This window comes from Silene latifolia, chromosome 10, assembly GCF_048544455.1.
Source record: "Silene latifolia isolate original U9 population chromosome 10, ASM4854445v1, whole genome shotgun sequence".
In the NCBI taxonomy this organism is placed as follows: domain Eukaryota; kingdom Viridiplantae; phylum Streptophyta; class Magnoliopsida; order Caryophyllales; family Caryophyllaceae; genus Silene; species Silene latifolia.
This window is the reverse complement of record NC_133535.1, coordinates 16,637,431-16,652,961: the sequence shown is the minus strand read 5'-3', so window position 1 is coordinate 16,652,961 and position 15,531 is coordinate 16,637,431. Positions and strand designations below refer to the sequence as shown.

General features: G+C 38.9%; 1 protein-coding gene across 1 annotated transcript; it reads left to right on the top strand.

Moving 5' to 3' along the window:
* Positions 1–13,872: 13,872 nt before the first annotated feature.
* On the top strand, positions 13,873–15,208 carry LOC141607188 (uncharacterized). The gene is made up of 5 exons (XM_074426547.1): positions 13,873–13,995; positions 14,103–14,260; positions 14,371–14,490; positions 14,596–14,651; positions 15,202–15,208. Exons 1-5 carry the CDS (start codon positions 13,989–13,991, stop codon positions 15,206–15,208), a joined length of 348 nt encoding a protein of 115 aa, XP_074282648.1. The 5' UTR covers positions 13,873–13,988.
* Positions 15,209–15,531: the final 323 nt, after the last annotated feature.

Genomic DNA, 15,531 nt, shown 5'->3' with positions numbered 1-15,531 from the left:
TTGCTGATTCTACTCAGTGCGCTAAATTTTCCTTCTTTGTTTCGCGTATGAAGGTCACAGCTACCCGGTTTCTCCATAAGACACTTTGGAGAAACTAGGCTGTTACGAGTCGGTCGTGTCCCTGCTAAATGGGACGGGTATGACAGGTTTAGTGGACATGGCTGAGTTCACGTATTATGTTTTAACCCTTGAATTCTTTTCATCTTATGCTTTTGACTCGAAAATTTTCGAGGCTGATCAGACCAAACCCTGCATTTCCTTTCGACTTTTCAATGTTAATTACTCTCTGACTTTGGCTGATTTTGCTGGTTTTCTGGGTCTTTATTTCGAGGGCAGAACCTCGGACACCTCTGACAGTCATCGGGTCATGTGGTCTTGTATCGGTGACTTTTACGGGTCAAGGAGGACGGGCACTTCCGTCCACTTGCCCCCTCTTCGTTATTTTCTACGGCTAATGGGTAATACCATTTTTGGCCGTAAAGAGTCTAATAATGTGAATAATATTGAGCTTTCAATTTTGGCGGGCTATCTGAACGTTGAGCGTCGGACAGCCCGTATCTATAACATTGCCTACTTGACTGCCGCTCACTTTCAGACTGTAAGTGAGGGCACCTTGACCACCATTGCTTGTGGCGGGTTGGTGACACGTATCGCCAACCGCCTTGTTTTACTTTTCCCTCGACAGGAGGACCCCATCGACCCTGACCTGCGTTTCATGGACCTCCCTTACGCGAGGGGTGTCTATTGGGTCGATAGACAGATGCGGTGGAAGATTGATTCTTTCATCTGTGACCGCATCCCTGTCACTGGCTACCCTACTGTCCTGCCCCTTACCACTGTTGAGGGGGTAGCTCGGCCGCCCTTGCCTAGTTACAGGCTTCCTCTGGTGGCGGCCACTCCTACTGCTAGCACTTCGAGGAGAGCTCGTGCCTCCTCTTCACAGGCACCCTCTACCTCCACTACCACCCCTCCTGCTGGTACATCCACTTTTCTACCACCTACTCCTTTGGTTGTCCCTCCGGTCATGGACCAGAGGGCAATGTCACGTGTTTTGGGTGATTTGTGCAGAAGTTTCAACCAGCACAGGTTGGACACGGCCATAGCCCTGTACCCGGTCTACAAGGAGCTAGCTCGAGGGGGGATGCTTCCACAGGGTGACTGGGCTCACCCTTCTTACTTTGTTCCCCCTGCGGGCGGTTACCCTCAGCCTGCCAGGAGACCCCCTCCCACTACTACTGCTGGTGCCTCCACTTCCAGGAGAGCCACTCCTGCTGCTGCTGCTGCTGAGGAGGAGGAGGAGGAGAGTGACTCGGGGTCCGACGAGGACAGAGACTCTGACTACGAGGGTGGAGATTAGATGCTGGTGACCTCCCCGTTTTTGGCTGGTTTGGGGAGGTCGTATTTTGTGAGTTATTTTCCTTTCTCTATTAGCTTCCTTTTCTTTTATTATGCTTTTATTCTCCCATTTTTCTGCTGGTGATTTGCTGCTGAGCACAATGAGGGCATTGTGCGTTTTGGTTTGGGGAGGGTATTTGCATATGCCTTTTTGTCTTGCATCTGCATTTGTTTTTATTGCATTTCAGTCGCATGTTTAGTGCATTTCTGTTTGCATTTGTTCAAAAAAAAAAAAAAAAAAAAATTGAAATTGAAAAAATTCATAAAAATCAAAAACATCACGTTTACTTTTGCATATAGTTGTGTCGGATTGGAGTTTTTAATGATGATTTTGCACTATTAGTCAAATATGCCATTCCATGCCCTTTTCACAACTGTTTAGCGAGAATTATAAGTGATTTCTCAAATTTTGTTATGGAATTCATCTCGGGTAACTAGACTTGACTCATTACTTTTGGCAAACTACTTATACTTTCTGAGATATAGAGCCTATAACTGGTGACATTCATGACCGGTTAATTTAGGACTGAGAGTAGTTACTCCCTTCATTTCATGTTTTGCACGTGTATGAGTTTTGATTGCTTATTGCCTATACGCATTGGTTTGTGGTCGGTATTGCTTGTTTTGAGAACTATTGCATCCTCCCCTTTTCTGATTTTACCCCATTAACTCCACTATAAGCCACAACTGCCAGTTGCCCTCAACTACATCCCATACTTAGCCTACCATTGTGCCAAGCTAGGAAGTAGTAGAGGAATTTTTGTCAGATTAGAAGCGGTTTTGGTTCGTTTGTAATGTTGGAGCGGGTATTTTTGAGAAGTGAAAGGGGCTGTGTCCTTTTGAAACAGGAAGAAAGAAAAAAATTCAGAAAATGAAAAAAAAAAAAGAGTTGTTTTACCTGGGCAGAAGGCTCTGGTTGTGTAAGGGTGGTCGATCGACTGCCATCACTGGTCGATCGACCACCAGTTCAGATTTTGAAAAAAAATGCAATAAAGGAAAAGAAGAAAGAAACAGACAGAAAAGAAAAAAAAAAGAAAAAAAAAGAGTTTTGAGAATAATTAGGTTTTTGTTGGAATAAGGAGGCGTTTGTTTGGGATTTTGTGTTGCCTAGTCAATAAAGGCATAGTCTTTATGCTGAGTTGGAAGAACGGGATACGGGTTCTAATGGTTCGTTAGGTACTAGCTTGGCTCTTACCTTCACTTTTCCATAATTGTTTTGCCCCTTCTTTCCCACTTAGCCTCACATATCCAAATCTTGCAATAGTTCGGCATGTGATAGTCCTTGACGGTGGTTATGCGTATGTACGGTAGCTAGAATCATTATTCATGCTAGTCAAGCATACATGTTGTTCGTGGTCATGATCTAGGTGAGAGCGTATCTTTCTTCCCTCTCTTTTACATATAATCTTACCATTTGCTTTCTTTGAGAGAAGAGTGGCAGGAGAGTCCGAATGTATGAGTCTTGCAAGGTCGAACGCCCGATTAAATTCCATGATATGCATAAATTTGTTCACTTAATTTAAGCTTTGTAGTAGTTGACTATGTGCATTAAACGGTTTGGCATTGACTTGTAGTTAGCTCTGAGATGTACTCCTTTCCATTTAGTTTTTATACGGGTCATAGTGCTTGCTTGGGGACAAGCAAGGTTTGGTTTGGGGAGATTTGATACGTGCATATTCTATACACTTTATCTGTGGTTTTGGCACGTATTTCTATGCATAATTGTTAGCTTAAGGCTGCTATTTCTCCCGAAACGGTTTACTTTGCATTTTCTATGATTTATTGTAGGAATGCGTGAAAGTAAGCTAAATCAAGCCAGATTCGTCCTCCGAAAGAAACTTCAAGGAAGCCCATAGGAAGGAGGTTCAGATTCACTCACCTTGGGATGCGTGCAAAGGAGTGAAAAGTTGATTGGAAGCAACAAGAGAGCCACTGCACAGCAAATTCAGTCGGTCGACTAGGTTGTGAGGTCGATCGACCACTGAAGCTCATCAGATGCTACTGTTCCGCATATTCAGTCGATCGACCATGCTGACTGGTCGATCGACCAGTTTTCGAGCTGATACGTTTTTTCTTCGTGTTAGACTTTTAAAAGCCCAACTTGTAATTAACTTTCAGTATCTTTTTATCAGTAGGCGGCATCAACTTTTAGGTTATGCTTTTCATTCTGGGAAAACTCAGTTTTAGATCTAGCTTGGAGACGGAAACCTTCGATTTGAATGCTTTGTTATTAAATTCAATTAGTAAGCTTTTTATGCAATTCTTCCTCTTCCTTATTTCCTTGTTGTTTTGATTCTTGCTTTCATCAATTAATTTCTGCAATTGAGTTCTTCTCTTTCGTTTTAGTTCGACTTCAATTATGTCGAATTTGTTCTTTACCATTAATTTTGCAATTAGTGTAGTCATAATTATGCGTAGGTAATTCCTGTGATTGGGAACAAGGTGAGCCATGGTATTAAATTAGGATTGTTGTGTAGTATGAGTTCTTCCGTATTGGTATTGTTATCTTCTGATAAATTTCTTTACTAGATTGAAAGATTGGTAATTTGTGTTATCATTAGATTAGGAATTTCTCTTGAGCGGAAGCTTTGATAAATTCTAGGGAATTAATAGACCGTGAGGTTATTTGAGCTTTGAGCTAAAGGCTAGCTTATTTTCCCTGAGACCGTATTATAAGACTTTTGCTGCCTTACTGACCTGATTTTTGCCATGGTGAATCGAAGTTCCCGATCCCTTTTTTATCTTGTTGAGAATATTCATTTTAGCAATTAGACAGTTAATCAACCAAATTCAAAACCCCCAATTAATTGTTACTTTTATAGACTGAAAAATAGCAAACAAAATCAACCTTGTCTCTCTGTGGTTCGACCCTTACTATCACTAGCTATAGTTTTAGTTTGGATTTATAAATTTAAATTTTGGTACTAAACGACGGTATCAGTTAACTCATGAGCCATAAGTGAGCCCATAAGTTCATCAAGGGTGAGCAAAGAAAGGTCCTTAGCTTCCTCAATAGCCGTAACCTTCGGTTGCCACTTTTCAGTTAGGCTACGAAGGATTTTACGGACTAAATCCTCGGATTGAAAACTACTACCACAACTCTTAAGGTCGTTGACAATACTAGAAAAACGTGAAGACAAACTATTAATTGACTCATCTCGTTCCATATTGAACATCTCATATTGTTGCATGAGAAGATCAATACGGTATTTCTTGACTTGTGACGTTCCCTCATAAGCAAGGCTTAGGGTGTCCCAAATCTCTTTGGCCGAAGCACATCCAGATATACGATTAATCTCTTGGTCACCGATCCCATATTGAAGAATGGACATGGCCTTAGAGTTTTTCTCGATTTTCTTATAGTCGGCCTCAACATACTTATCCTCACTTTTCAAGGTACTAGTGCCATCAGCATTAGTCACTTCGATTTTGAGGGGACCCTTTTGAATGATTAACCAACATTCATAATCCGCACTTTTGACATAGTGCTCCATGCGATGTTTCCACCAGGCATAGTTTTCTCCCTTGAAAATGGGATACTTAGTGTGTTTTGAATCGTCCATAACTATAGGATCAACTCTTTGGATTTAACCAATATCAAGAACACAAGGCTCTGATACCAATTGAAGAGTTAAGAACGATTAACACCTAAGAGGGGGAGGGGGTGAATTAGGTGTACCTTTAAAAATTTTATCCTTAACTTAGTTAATTAATTACTTTAAGCTAAGAATATTGAAGTACAAGACTTGAGAAACTTAATTGAATGTAAGTTCACAAGAAGGTATAGCAGTTCTATGTCACAGTATAGGTGACTGTGCCACAGAACTTGATTAGGTACATGCGAGAAATAGCAAAGTGGAAGAACGTAAAAGTAAATGAACAAACAAACGACATTTTAAAAATTGGTTCAGCCTCTACTCCGAGGCCTACGTCCAACCGTTATTTTATTGCTTATTTAGAAATTTACTCAAACTTACTAAACCCCTTACAATGAAAGTAACTCGCCAATCTACTCCGGTTGCACTCAAACTTAAAGCTACTCCGCTTCAAGAGTTTATGGGTTCTATCTCAAGGTGTTACAGAATCTTGAATCTCAAAAGTTCACTAAATGAACATGGAGATCACAATGAAGATCTAACACGAGAATCATGGAACAAACTCATTATGTCACAGTGCAGCGAACTGATACTTGGAAGTTTTACAGCTTTTTCGAAAAACAATTTTGAAGACTTAAAATCGGAAAAACGTTTTGCAAACACTTGAAGAACAAAGCTTTAAATGCACAAATGATTTGCAAGGTTTTTATAATAAATGCTTTGGAAGTCTTAAGAAATAAATGTGACTAAGACACTCTATTTATAGTGAATTTAGTCTTAGGTAAGTACAACTTAGAAAGATTAAATCCAATATTAAAATGATAGCTTTGAGTGATGGTAAGTGTTAGACTATAGGCTTGGGGCTTAAGAAATCAGAAAACTTAAGCTACTACACTCAACATGTGACAATTTACCAAAATGGCAAAAAGTTTTTCTTACTTTAGAAGTTTGACAAGTCTTCTTTGCCATTTTAGTAAAAGGTGTTTGCACAATTCTAGAGGCTTAGTCAAGTGGGTTTGTGACTCCAAAATTTCACATTATTTTCAAGCTTTTGAAAATTCAAATGTTTAAGGTTTAAAGTTTGCAAAGTTTTGACACTTAAAAACATTCGGCCGAAATTCCTTCGTATGATAGTACCAGAAACCACAGTACATCGTACTGTTGCATGGTTTTGCCATTACTTGACTTAAATGAGAATGTTACACTTACTCTTACATTTCTCGACTAAGGCTTGGAAAATATCATTGTCTTGAATTCCTTGATTAGCTTGATCATCTTGAATCATTGTTGAAAGTCCATTTGATTGCTTCAATCACTAATCATTTCAACTAAGAGCAAACAATCAAATAACAAAGGGACTTGGCATCATCAACACAATGTGTTCTATCAAATTCCCCCTTTGATGATGACACGTCCAAACATGTGTGATATTCCCCCTTAGCCCATGGTTAATCGGTCTTTGGTCAATTCAACATAAACATAATTTATAAACATGATCAAGGTAGTCGAAAGGTGCAACATGCTTGGCCAAAGTAAAACATCTAATCATGGTAGCTAAGACATAATTAAGGTGGACGTTAGCCTAAGAGTTAGAAGATCACACATAGCATAATTAAACTACTTCCCCCTCTTGACATCGTCAAAGGAGGATAAAACATGTTCAAGAATAGCGAAAATAGTTCAAAACACACGCAAATAGTTCAAGCAAGATAAGAAAAACAAACATCCGAAAGTGCACAAGTGTTTAAGAACAACAAAGAGCCGAGGTTCAATAAGAGATAAACGGGTTAGAAAGGCATGAGCTTAGGAGGCATTCGGCTTGTTAGCCTGAAGACGTTTAAGTAGATCTTCATTCATAGTGCGAAGATCACCCACCTCATCCCGTAACTTGCCCTGTTCTTTGACCAACCGATTGACAATTCCAAGAAGTTCATCCAACTTTGCTAGCACCACACCCAATTCAACAGTAGAACCCGCTGTAGAACCCGACTGATTTTTCCTTTCCAATTTCTCATCCTTAATCTCCAAGTTCATCTGAGAAAGAAGACCCGGTGTCATTTCATCACTCAAATTTTCAATTGCGGGGCTTCCCTTCAACACTAACCCTTCCCTCATAAAGATAATAGAGAGCCACATACCATAAGGCACCACGACATTTTGGTCAAAGTTGCCGCTTTGAAACTCAGTGGACATCTCAAGAATTCGGTGAAACATAAGGCGAGGAAGGTTTATGGGTTTGTGTTTGACAATGTGATGAATAAGGGGCATATCAAGGAGCGAGCATCTCCCACGGCTATTGTTGCTAGGGACAAGGTTACGAAAAACAAGGTTAAAGATGAACCTAGTGGGGGCGGTTAGTTCAAGGGCATAGATGTTGGTTGGGCCATAGTCATCATGAGGTCGAAGAACCTTCATGACTTGGGTATAGGTAACCTCGTCAACTTCACCCCAATCACGTTTGGGAAAGGAGGTAAGCCCGACATCACAAATTTTCAGATGGGCAGCAAGTTGGTCGATTGTAAGGACAAAGGGTTTCTGATTTATATAGGCAGAGAGAGTTCCAGATGCAACATCTACCTTGACTGTTGCATAGAATTGGATGATTTCGGACAAGTACATGGGACTGTATTTGTCCAACAAATTCACCTAACCCTGTGCATACATAGCTTCTTTGAAGTATTTGAAAGCAAGAGACACTACAAGAAAACCTGAAACAGGCGACCGAAATTTGGCGACTGAAAGAAGTAGTCGCCAAATTGGCGACTGATTTTCAAATTGACGATTGAAATTAGCCGCCAATATGGCGACTGACTTTTTCAAAAAAGGAATCAAACGTGGCGACCGAAATTTTGGATTTGGCGACTGAATTAAGGGTAGTCGCCAATTTGGCGACTGAATTTCAGTCGCCAAATAGAAATTCAGTCGCCAAATTTTTTAGTAGAAACCAGGCTGTCATTTTTAAAAAGGGAATCTACGTGGCGACTGACTTTTTGAATTTGGCGACTGAAATTAGGGTAGTCGCCAAATTTGGCGACTGATTTTCAGTCGCCAAATTCAAAAAGTCATTCGCCAATTTTTTTATTACTTTCAGCCCCCTCTCTCTTACTTTACTCTTTGCGAAACAAAAAAAAAAAAAAGGGGACGAGCGAGCGATTTGGCGAACGACGACACCAACCAACAACACCACACAACCACCCTTCCACCGCCATTTCCACCGCCATTTCCACCGCCACATCCACCCTCTTGAATTAGGTTAGTTGTTTTTGTTTAATTTCAATTTATTTAGTTTAATTTGTTAGATTAATTTATAGTTAGTTTGATTAATTTGTTGTTAGTTGGTTAGATTTATTTGTAGTTAGTATGTTTGATTAATTTGTAGTTAGATTTAGTTTAATTTGTAGTTAGATTTAGTTTAATTTGTGTATGAATTAAAAGGGAATGATTAAGGGGGTTTTTGTCTAGGTTTAGGGTTATGGGTGGGGGTGGTTCGGTGGGTGGCGGTCGGCCGTGGTGGGCGTGGTTGGGGTGGGTTGTGGGGTGGTGTTTGGTGTTGGTAGCTAAGTGAAACCGTCTCATTATCATTAGTATTAAGCTAAGTGGAACCGTCTTAATTAATATTATTATTATTATTATTACTAAGTTAAGTGAAACCGTCGTATTATTATTAATATTAAGCTAAGTGAAACCGTCTTTTGCATTAATGGAATTAGCTAAGTGGAACCGTCTTTTGGATTAAGAGAAATTAGCTATTAGCTAAGTAGAACCTTCTTTAGGACTTGATTTTGATAAATTTAGTTTGATAATTCATGTTATTGATGAATTGAGGTAGAATAACCTTGTTATTTTTGTTTTTCTTTTTCTTTTCGGGGTTGTCACCTTGTTGCTAGGCACCACCGCACGCTGTGTAGTATTTGTTGCTTCTTGTTTTCTTTTCATTTTTGCTTTTACTTGATTAGGTAACCTCCTCTTACCAGTTACCTTTTAAATTTACTAATTTTAGTTCAAATTATGTTACGGACTTTAGGATAGAAGCCTTTATTATGTGGTTGAATTGGGCTATTGATTGACTTAATTAATTTAGTACTTGATTGTGTTGTTGTTTGATTTGATGTTGACTTAGTACCCGTTCAAGAATTACTCATTAGGAGTAATTCTTGAATAGTCCCCATTTTGGGATTTGTCTTTTACGTTTCAAGTCATTTAGGTAGTAAACACGTACTTGTGATTTATTAATGAGGAATGAGTTTGGTGGCGATCCCTTTAATGTTCTCCGAATACATGTATATGTTTATTTGGAGAATCGAAGGGAATTGCTTTGCCGAATTTTTTCCTCATTAATAAATTACAAGTGTGTTTGCTAGTGACTTGAAACGTACATTGACGGGTTTAGGTTGGAGTGATAAGGACCCCATTCGAAGATGGATTACTTATTGACAATATTTATATATTGTTTTCATATGTTTATTGTATAATGTGGAGTATAATGTTTAAATTTTGTATTTAATATTATTGTTATTTTTTAAAAATGTTTAAATTACTTTGGGGTCTTCTTTAGATTAAAATGAAGAGATTGGAACGTTCATGGATGTATGAAGGAAGATTAGACCATTCCAATAAGAAAAGACGTCCTACCGCTAGATTTATAAAGGGTGTTAGCGAGTTTATTGAATTTGCTAAACAACAAGATGAATATGACTTGGTAGACAAAAAACTTAGGTGCCCTTGTGCCAAATGCAAAAACCTGAAATACCAGCTTGACATTGTAGTAGAAGAACATCTCATTATAAACGGGTTTAAGCCAAATTATTACAATTGGATTTCACATGGAGAAGCATATTCTCCAATTCATGAACAAACTCACACCCAACAAATACAAAATGATGAGAACCCATATAGAGAGATGGTTGTTGATGCTATGGATTCCACTATTTTTAATAGTGATGACCATACAACTATTTCTGAAGAACAACCGCCACACCCACAAGCAAAAGCCTTTCTTGACATGTTAAAAGCCTCAGAAAAACCCTTGTATGAAGGAAGCAGAATGACATTGTTACAAGCCGCTTCTAGGCTAATTACCTTGAAATGTGAGTTCAATATGCCATTTGTTGTTGTTGTTGATGGCATTGCCTCGTTCCTTGAGGAATCTTTCCCCGATGATAATATCATGACCGAAGTTTCTACACTACCAAAAAAGTAGTTAAAGGTCTTGATTACCGCATGAAAAGATTGATGCATGTCTGAAGGATGTATGCTATTTTGGAAAGATGATGCTTTGCTTGACAAATGTAAAGATTGTGGGGCGGATAGATATGAGACAAGTGAAGGAGATACAGTTTTGGTGTTGAAAAAAGGCAACGGTAGTAAGAGGGCCAAAAAGAGTAAGAAACCAATAGCATGTAACCAATTGTTTTACTTTCCTCTCGCACCAAGACTTCAAAGAATCTATGCCACCAAAAACATTGCCGAACAAATGAGATGGCACAAAGAAAACCCACGTGCTCCGGGGAAGATGAGTCATCCTAGTGATGGGGAAGAATGGAAACGATTTGATCAGATGTATCCTGATTTTGCCAAGGAACCCCGCAATGTACGACTTGGCTTGTGTACGGATGGATTTGATCCTTTCGGTAATTTTGGGAGGAAGTATTCTTGTTGGCCCGTTATGGTCACACCATACAATTTACCACCTTGGTTATGTATGAAAAGACCATTTATCTTCTTGTCACTTATTGTTCCCGGACCAAAAAGCCCGAAACGTAATTTGGATGTTTATTTACAACCATTGGTGGAGGAGTTGAAATATTTGTGGGAAGTTGGGGTGGAAACTTATGATGTGTCTAAAAAACAAAATTTTCAACTTAAAGCTTCCCTTTTGTGGACAATAAATGATTTTCCCGCCTATGGTATGCTATCTGGGTGGACTACACAAGGACAAAAAGCATGTCCTTGTTGCATGGAGGAAAGTAAAGCATTTTGGCTTCCCAATAGCAAGAAAATAAGCTGGTTTGATTGTCATAGATGCTTCTTACGAGAGGGAAATCCACATAGGAAGAACAAGAAAGCTTTCACAAAAGGTAAAGAGGTGCTTGATGCCCCTCCGAAACGAGTGCCTAGGGATGAGATATGGAAGACGGTATGTGATTTACCATCCCCTATTGATGGTACCGAGGAAGAATTTAAAGAATTGAAAAAAAGCGAGAAAAACGGTTGGTTTAAAAGAAGCATTCTTTGGGACCTTCCTTATTGGAAGACAATGTTGATAAGACATAATTTGGATGTAATGCACATAGAAAAGAATTTCTTTGAGCAACTAATTGACATGATCATGGATGTAGAAGGTGAAAAATGTGATAGAATTGCTTCTAGAAAAGATTTGCAGAAATTTTGTCATCGTCCCAAATTAGACATTCGCGGCGACGGGTCTAAGCCAACATCCATTTTCACTCTCGACAAAGCTAAGAGAAAAGTATTGTGTGAGTGGTTACAAAATTTGAAGTTTCCTGATGGGTATGCATCAGATTTTAGTCGATGTGTTGATCTTAGGAAGCTGAAGTTGCAAGGCTTGAAAAGTCATGATTGTCATGTATTCATGGAGCGATTATTACCCGTTGCTTTGAAACACCTCGTGCCGACAAACGTTTGGAATGCAGTTGTTGAGATTAGTCAATTCTTCCGAGATTTATGTGCCTCTTTAATATGTGTTGATGACATGATTCGTCTAGAAGAGCAAATACCACAGATATTGTGTAAGCTTGAAATGATCTTTCCTCCTGCATTTTTTAACTCCATGGAGCATCTACCGGTTCATTTGCCATATGAAGCCAAAGTTGGGGGACCCGTCCAATATAGGTGGATGTATCCATTTGAAAGGTAATTAAGATAATGTAGCTACTTTTAAATTAAAATTAATAATAATAACTAATCTATTTATTATATGTTAACTTTATTATTAATAAAACTCATCATTAACTTTTATAGGTTTCTTAATCATTTGAAGAAAAAAAATTGGTAATAAAGCTAGGGTGGAAGGTTCTATATGCAATGCTTATTTAACGGAAGAGATTGCAAACTTTTGTTCTCTTTACTTTGAAAAACATATAGAAACCAAAGCAAAAAACTTGAATGTTGAGAAACCGGATGAAGTAGACGGAAGTTTACCCGAATTTTTTCAAACTCAAGATGATGAAGGGTGTTCATCAAAGGGCCAAATACGATATTTGGATGATAAGGAGTATAATCGTGCCCACCTTTACGTGCTATCTAATTGTGACCTCTTGGAGTCATACGAAACACAGTTTGTTAATGATTTCATTCAGAGGAATCCTAATATAAGTAAGGATGATATTTGGGACAAACATGAGGACCAATTTCCATCATGGTTTCAGAAACATGTAATTGAGTTGAATATTCAAGATGATTTGATAAGAAGTTTGGCTTTTGGTCCTTCAAAAATGGTAAGAACGTGGAATCGATACTCGGTTAATGGGTTTAATTTTCAAACATTCAACCACGGTAAAGGTAAGGCTAGGTGCAATTGGGGGGTTACTATTTCTTCTCTTGATGACAACGAATACTATGGTATAGTTGAAGATATCTTTGAAATTAGTTATAGTGGACGTGACCGAGCTTATAAAACTGTCTTATTCAAGGTTGACTGGAAAGATAATTCTGTGGCTGGAATGAGAGTACATGAACAATACAAGCTTGTAGAAGTGAATCGTACTAGAACATACTCTAAGTATGATCCATTTATACTTGCACATCTGGCTCATCAAGTGTATTTTGCTACTTATCCAAGCACAACAAATGATAGAAATCAAAATGCGTGGTGTGCAATATTTAAGACAAAGGCACGGTCACAAGTTGATACAACTTTTTTCCAAGAAGAAAACGTTTCAAATGAAACGCTTTTGTCTCCACCCGATGAAATCAACTATGAGCATGAGAATAAAGATGGTGAAGACATGGAAGAGGAAGAATATTATGATGTGGAAGAGAGACTGCCGGGGGAGGATGAGGCGGAGGAGGAGGAGGAGGAGAGAAGGGAAGAAGATGAGGAGGAGAGGAGGTGGGAAGATGAGGTGAGGAGGAGAAGGGAGGAGGAGAAAAGGAGGAAGGACGAGGAGTTTGGAGATGAAGATGATTATGATGATGATGATGACGATGATGAGGATGAGGATGAGGAAGAGGATGAGGATGAGGACGAGGGGTTTGAAGATGAAGATGATTAAATTGGTATAATTTTGTATTCCTCAAGAGTAAATTATTAAAATTTAGAAGTCTGTATAATTTTCATTTATCATTATTTGTGTTAATTTTTATTTTTATTACTGCAGATGGCTGGAGCAGGTCGAGGTAGGAAGCGTGGAGGCGGCTCAAGTTCTGGACAGAGTACGCGTCCGGAGCAGGAGGAGGAGTTTGTGGGGAGGATCGATGCGATGCGACGGACGGTGACGGTAACGGTGAGGAGACTGACGCTACCGACGAGCCACCACGGGTGCCGATACGGTACACTTCGGATCATAAGATGATTCTTGAGCCGGCGGGATTATGGTAAGTTTTATTCTTTATTAGTCTACTATTTTGTTTTATTTTTATTTTTATTTTTTTTAAATAATAATTGTTTGTAATTTTACATGTTCAAAATAAATGCAGGTTTATGGACGATTGCGTGGTACGAGGTGTCACGAAAAGCACGAAGACTAATTTCGTGGGTCCAATTCCTACATCGTGGACACAAGCTTCTCATGCACAAAGAGAGGCGTGGTTCAATAACTTTCGGGTATATATTTTCCGTAATTCTTTGTTTTAATAACCAAGGTTATACTTTTATTTTATACTAATATGAAATTTTGTCGCTTTTTTTTGTAGCAATCATTTGCTTGGTCACCGTCTCAAGAACAGAATGTCCGTATCAGGTACAATGACGTCGGTACTCGACGATATCGGGACGTGATTTGGAAGGTAGTTAGGCGCCCAAAGGAACCAGACCACATGAAAGGTATTTAATTAACTTGTTTTGTTATTTGTATTAATTAGTATATACTCTCTTATATTATAAATAATATCAGTAACTTATTAGTTATGATTTCATATGTGTAATTGCAGGTGACAAGTATGAAGGCTTAATAAAGCATACCAAAACTCCCGCTTTTCAGAAGAAGTCTAAGCAAGCATCCCTCAACAAAAGAGGAGGAAAGGAAGACGCCGTGAACGAGCCTACTCATTACGCGGGTTCACGATCGTTCTGGAATCGTATGTTGGGTGTAAGTTTGTCTATTATTTCACACTTTTTTTTTGTTTTCAATGCAACATGTTTATTTTATGTTAGATTTTTTGTTGATTTTCTAACATGTATGTTTTTTTTTTCATTCAGAGAGGAAAGAAGAAGTCACAGCCGATTGCGACGGTACCAGAACTGTTTCTGGACACGCATTCCAGGGTTGACCACAAAGGGGTTAGAACTTGGACTAAGCCAAAAGACAAGCAATTATATGTAATTTTTCCGTAACACTTAATTTTTGTTAATTTATTCTCTTTTAAAATGTCGTATATAAGGTGGTTACCATATTAACTTACAACCATTTGTTTAATATTGTAGGAAGCATTTGAACAAGAAAAAGCCGCCAATCCAAAAACTCCGGATAATGACATATGGTATAAGTTGGTGGATGGCTTCAAGAAAGGGCACGTGTATGGTACCGGAAGTTCAACACCGGCTTTCTATGAGAAAACGCGTAGGAGATCGACTTCAACAATTCCCAGCAACACGTATCAACCGGGAATTATTAGTCAACTTCAAGGTCAAATAAGAGAGCGTGATGAAAGTGATGCCAAACGTGATGAAGAACTTGCCAAACGTGATGAAGAATTCCGGCAAATGAAGGAAAGAATGGAAATGTTTGAGAATTGGTGGCAAGGTTGTAACCCCGGACCTAGATCCAACTACGATCCAAATGATCCGCATGGTCCACATGGGGGGAGTGGAGCCGGTGTTGGCTTCCAAGTAAGATGATTTTAGCATGTAAGCTTGTAAAACTTGAACACTTTAGACTTGAACATTTAGAATAGCTTAGCTTGTAAAACTTTCATTTTCAATATATGAAATGAAGTTTGAGAAATTTGGAGGTGTTGGGTTGAAAAGTATGGTGTTGTGTGTGTTGAAATTTGGGATGTATGATGTTGTCGAACATCGGTTTGTATGCAGGTTGTAAATATTTGGCTAGCAATGAAAACGAAAAAAACCACCAAAACATACAGTAGCTTTGGCGGATCGAATTGGGATTTGGCGATCGAAATTGATCGCCAAATTGGCGACTGATACAAGGTAGTCGCCAAAATGGCGACTGAATAGCAGTCGCCAAATCCCAATTCAGTCGCCAAATTATCTCAGCCAAACTGGCTACGTCACCCAAAAAAGGCGACTGAATTGGTATTTGGCGACTGCTATTCAGTCGCCAATTTGGCGACTACCTTGAATCAGTCGCCAAATTGGCGACTACGCCATCCGTCGCCATTTTAGTCATTTGGCGACTGA

What these genes read in the sequence shown, in the direction of transcription:
- LOC141607188 (XM_074426547.1), top strand. An exon ending in TCTGGAATCGTATGTTGGGT is followed by an intron (nt 14,261 to 14,370) that starts GTAAGTTTGTCT and finishes TTTTTCATTCAG; the next exon opens with AGAGGAAAGAAGAAGTCACA. An exon ending in CAAAAGACAAGCAATTATAT is followed by an intron (nt 14,491 to 14,595) that starts GTAATTTTTCCG and finishes TTAATATTGTAG; the next exon opens with GAAGCATTTGAACAAGAAAA.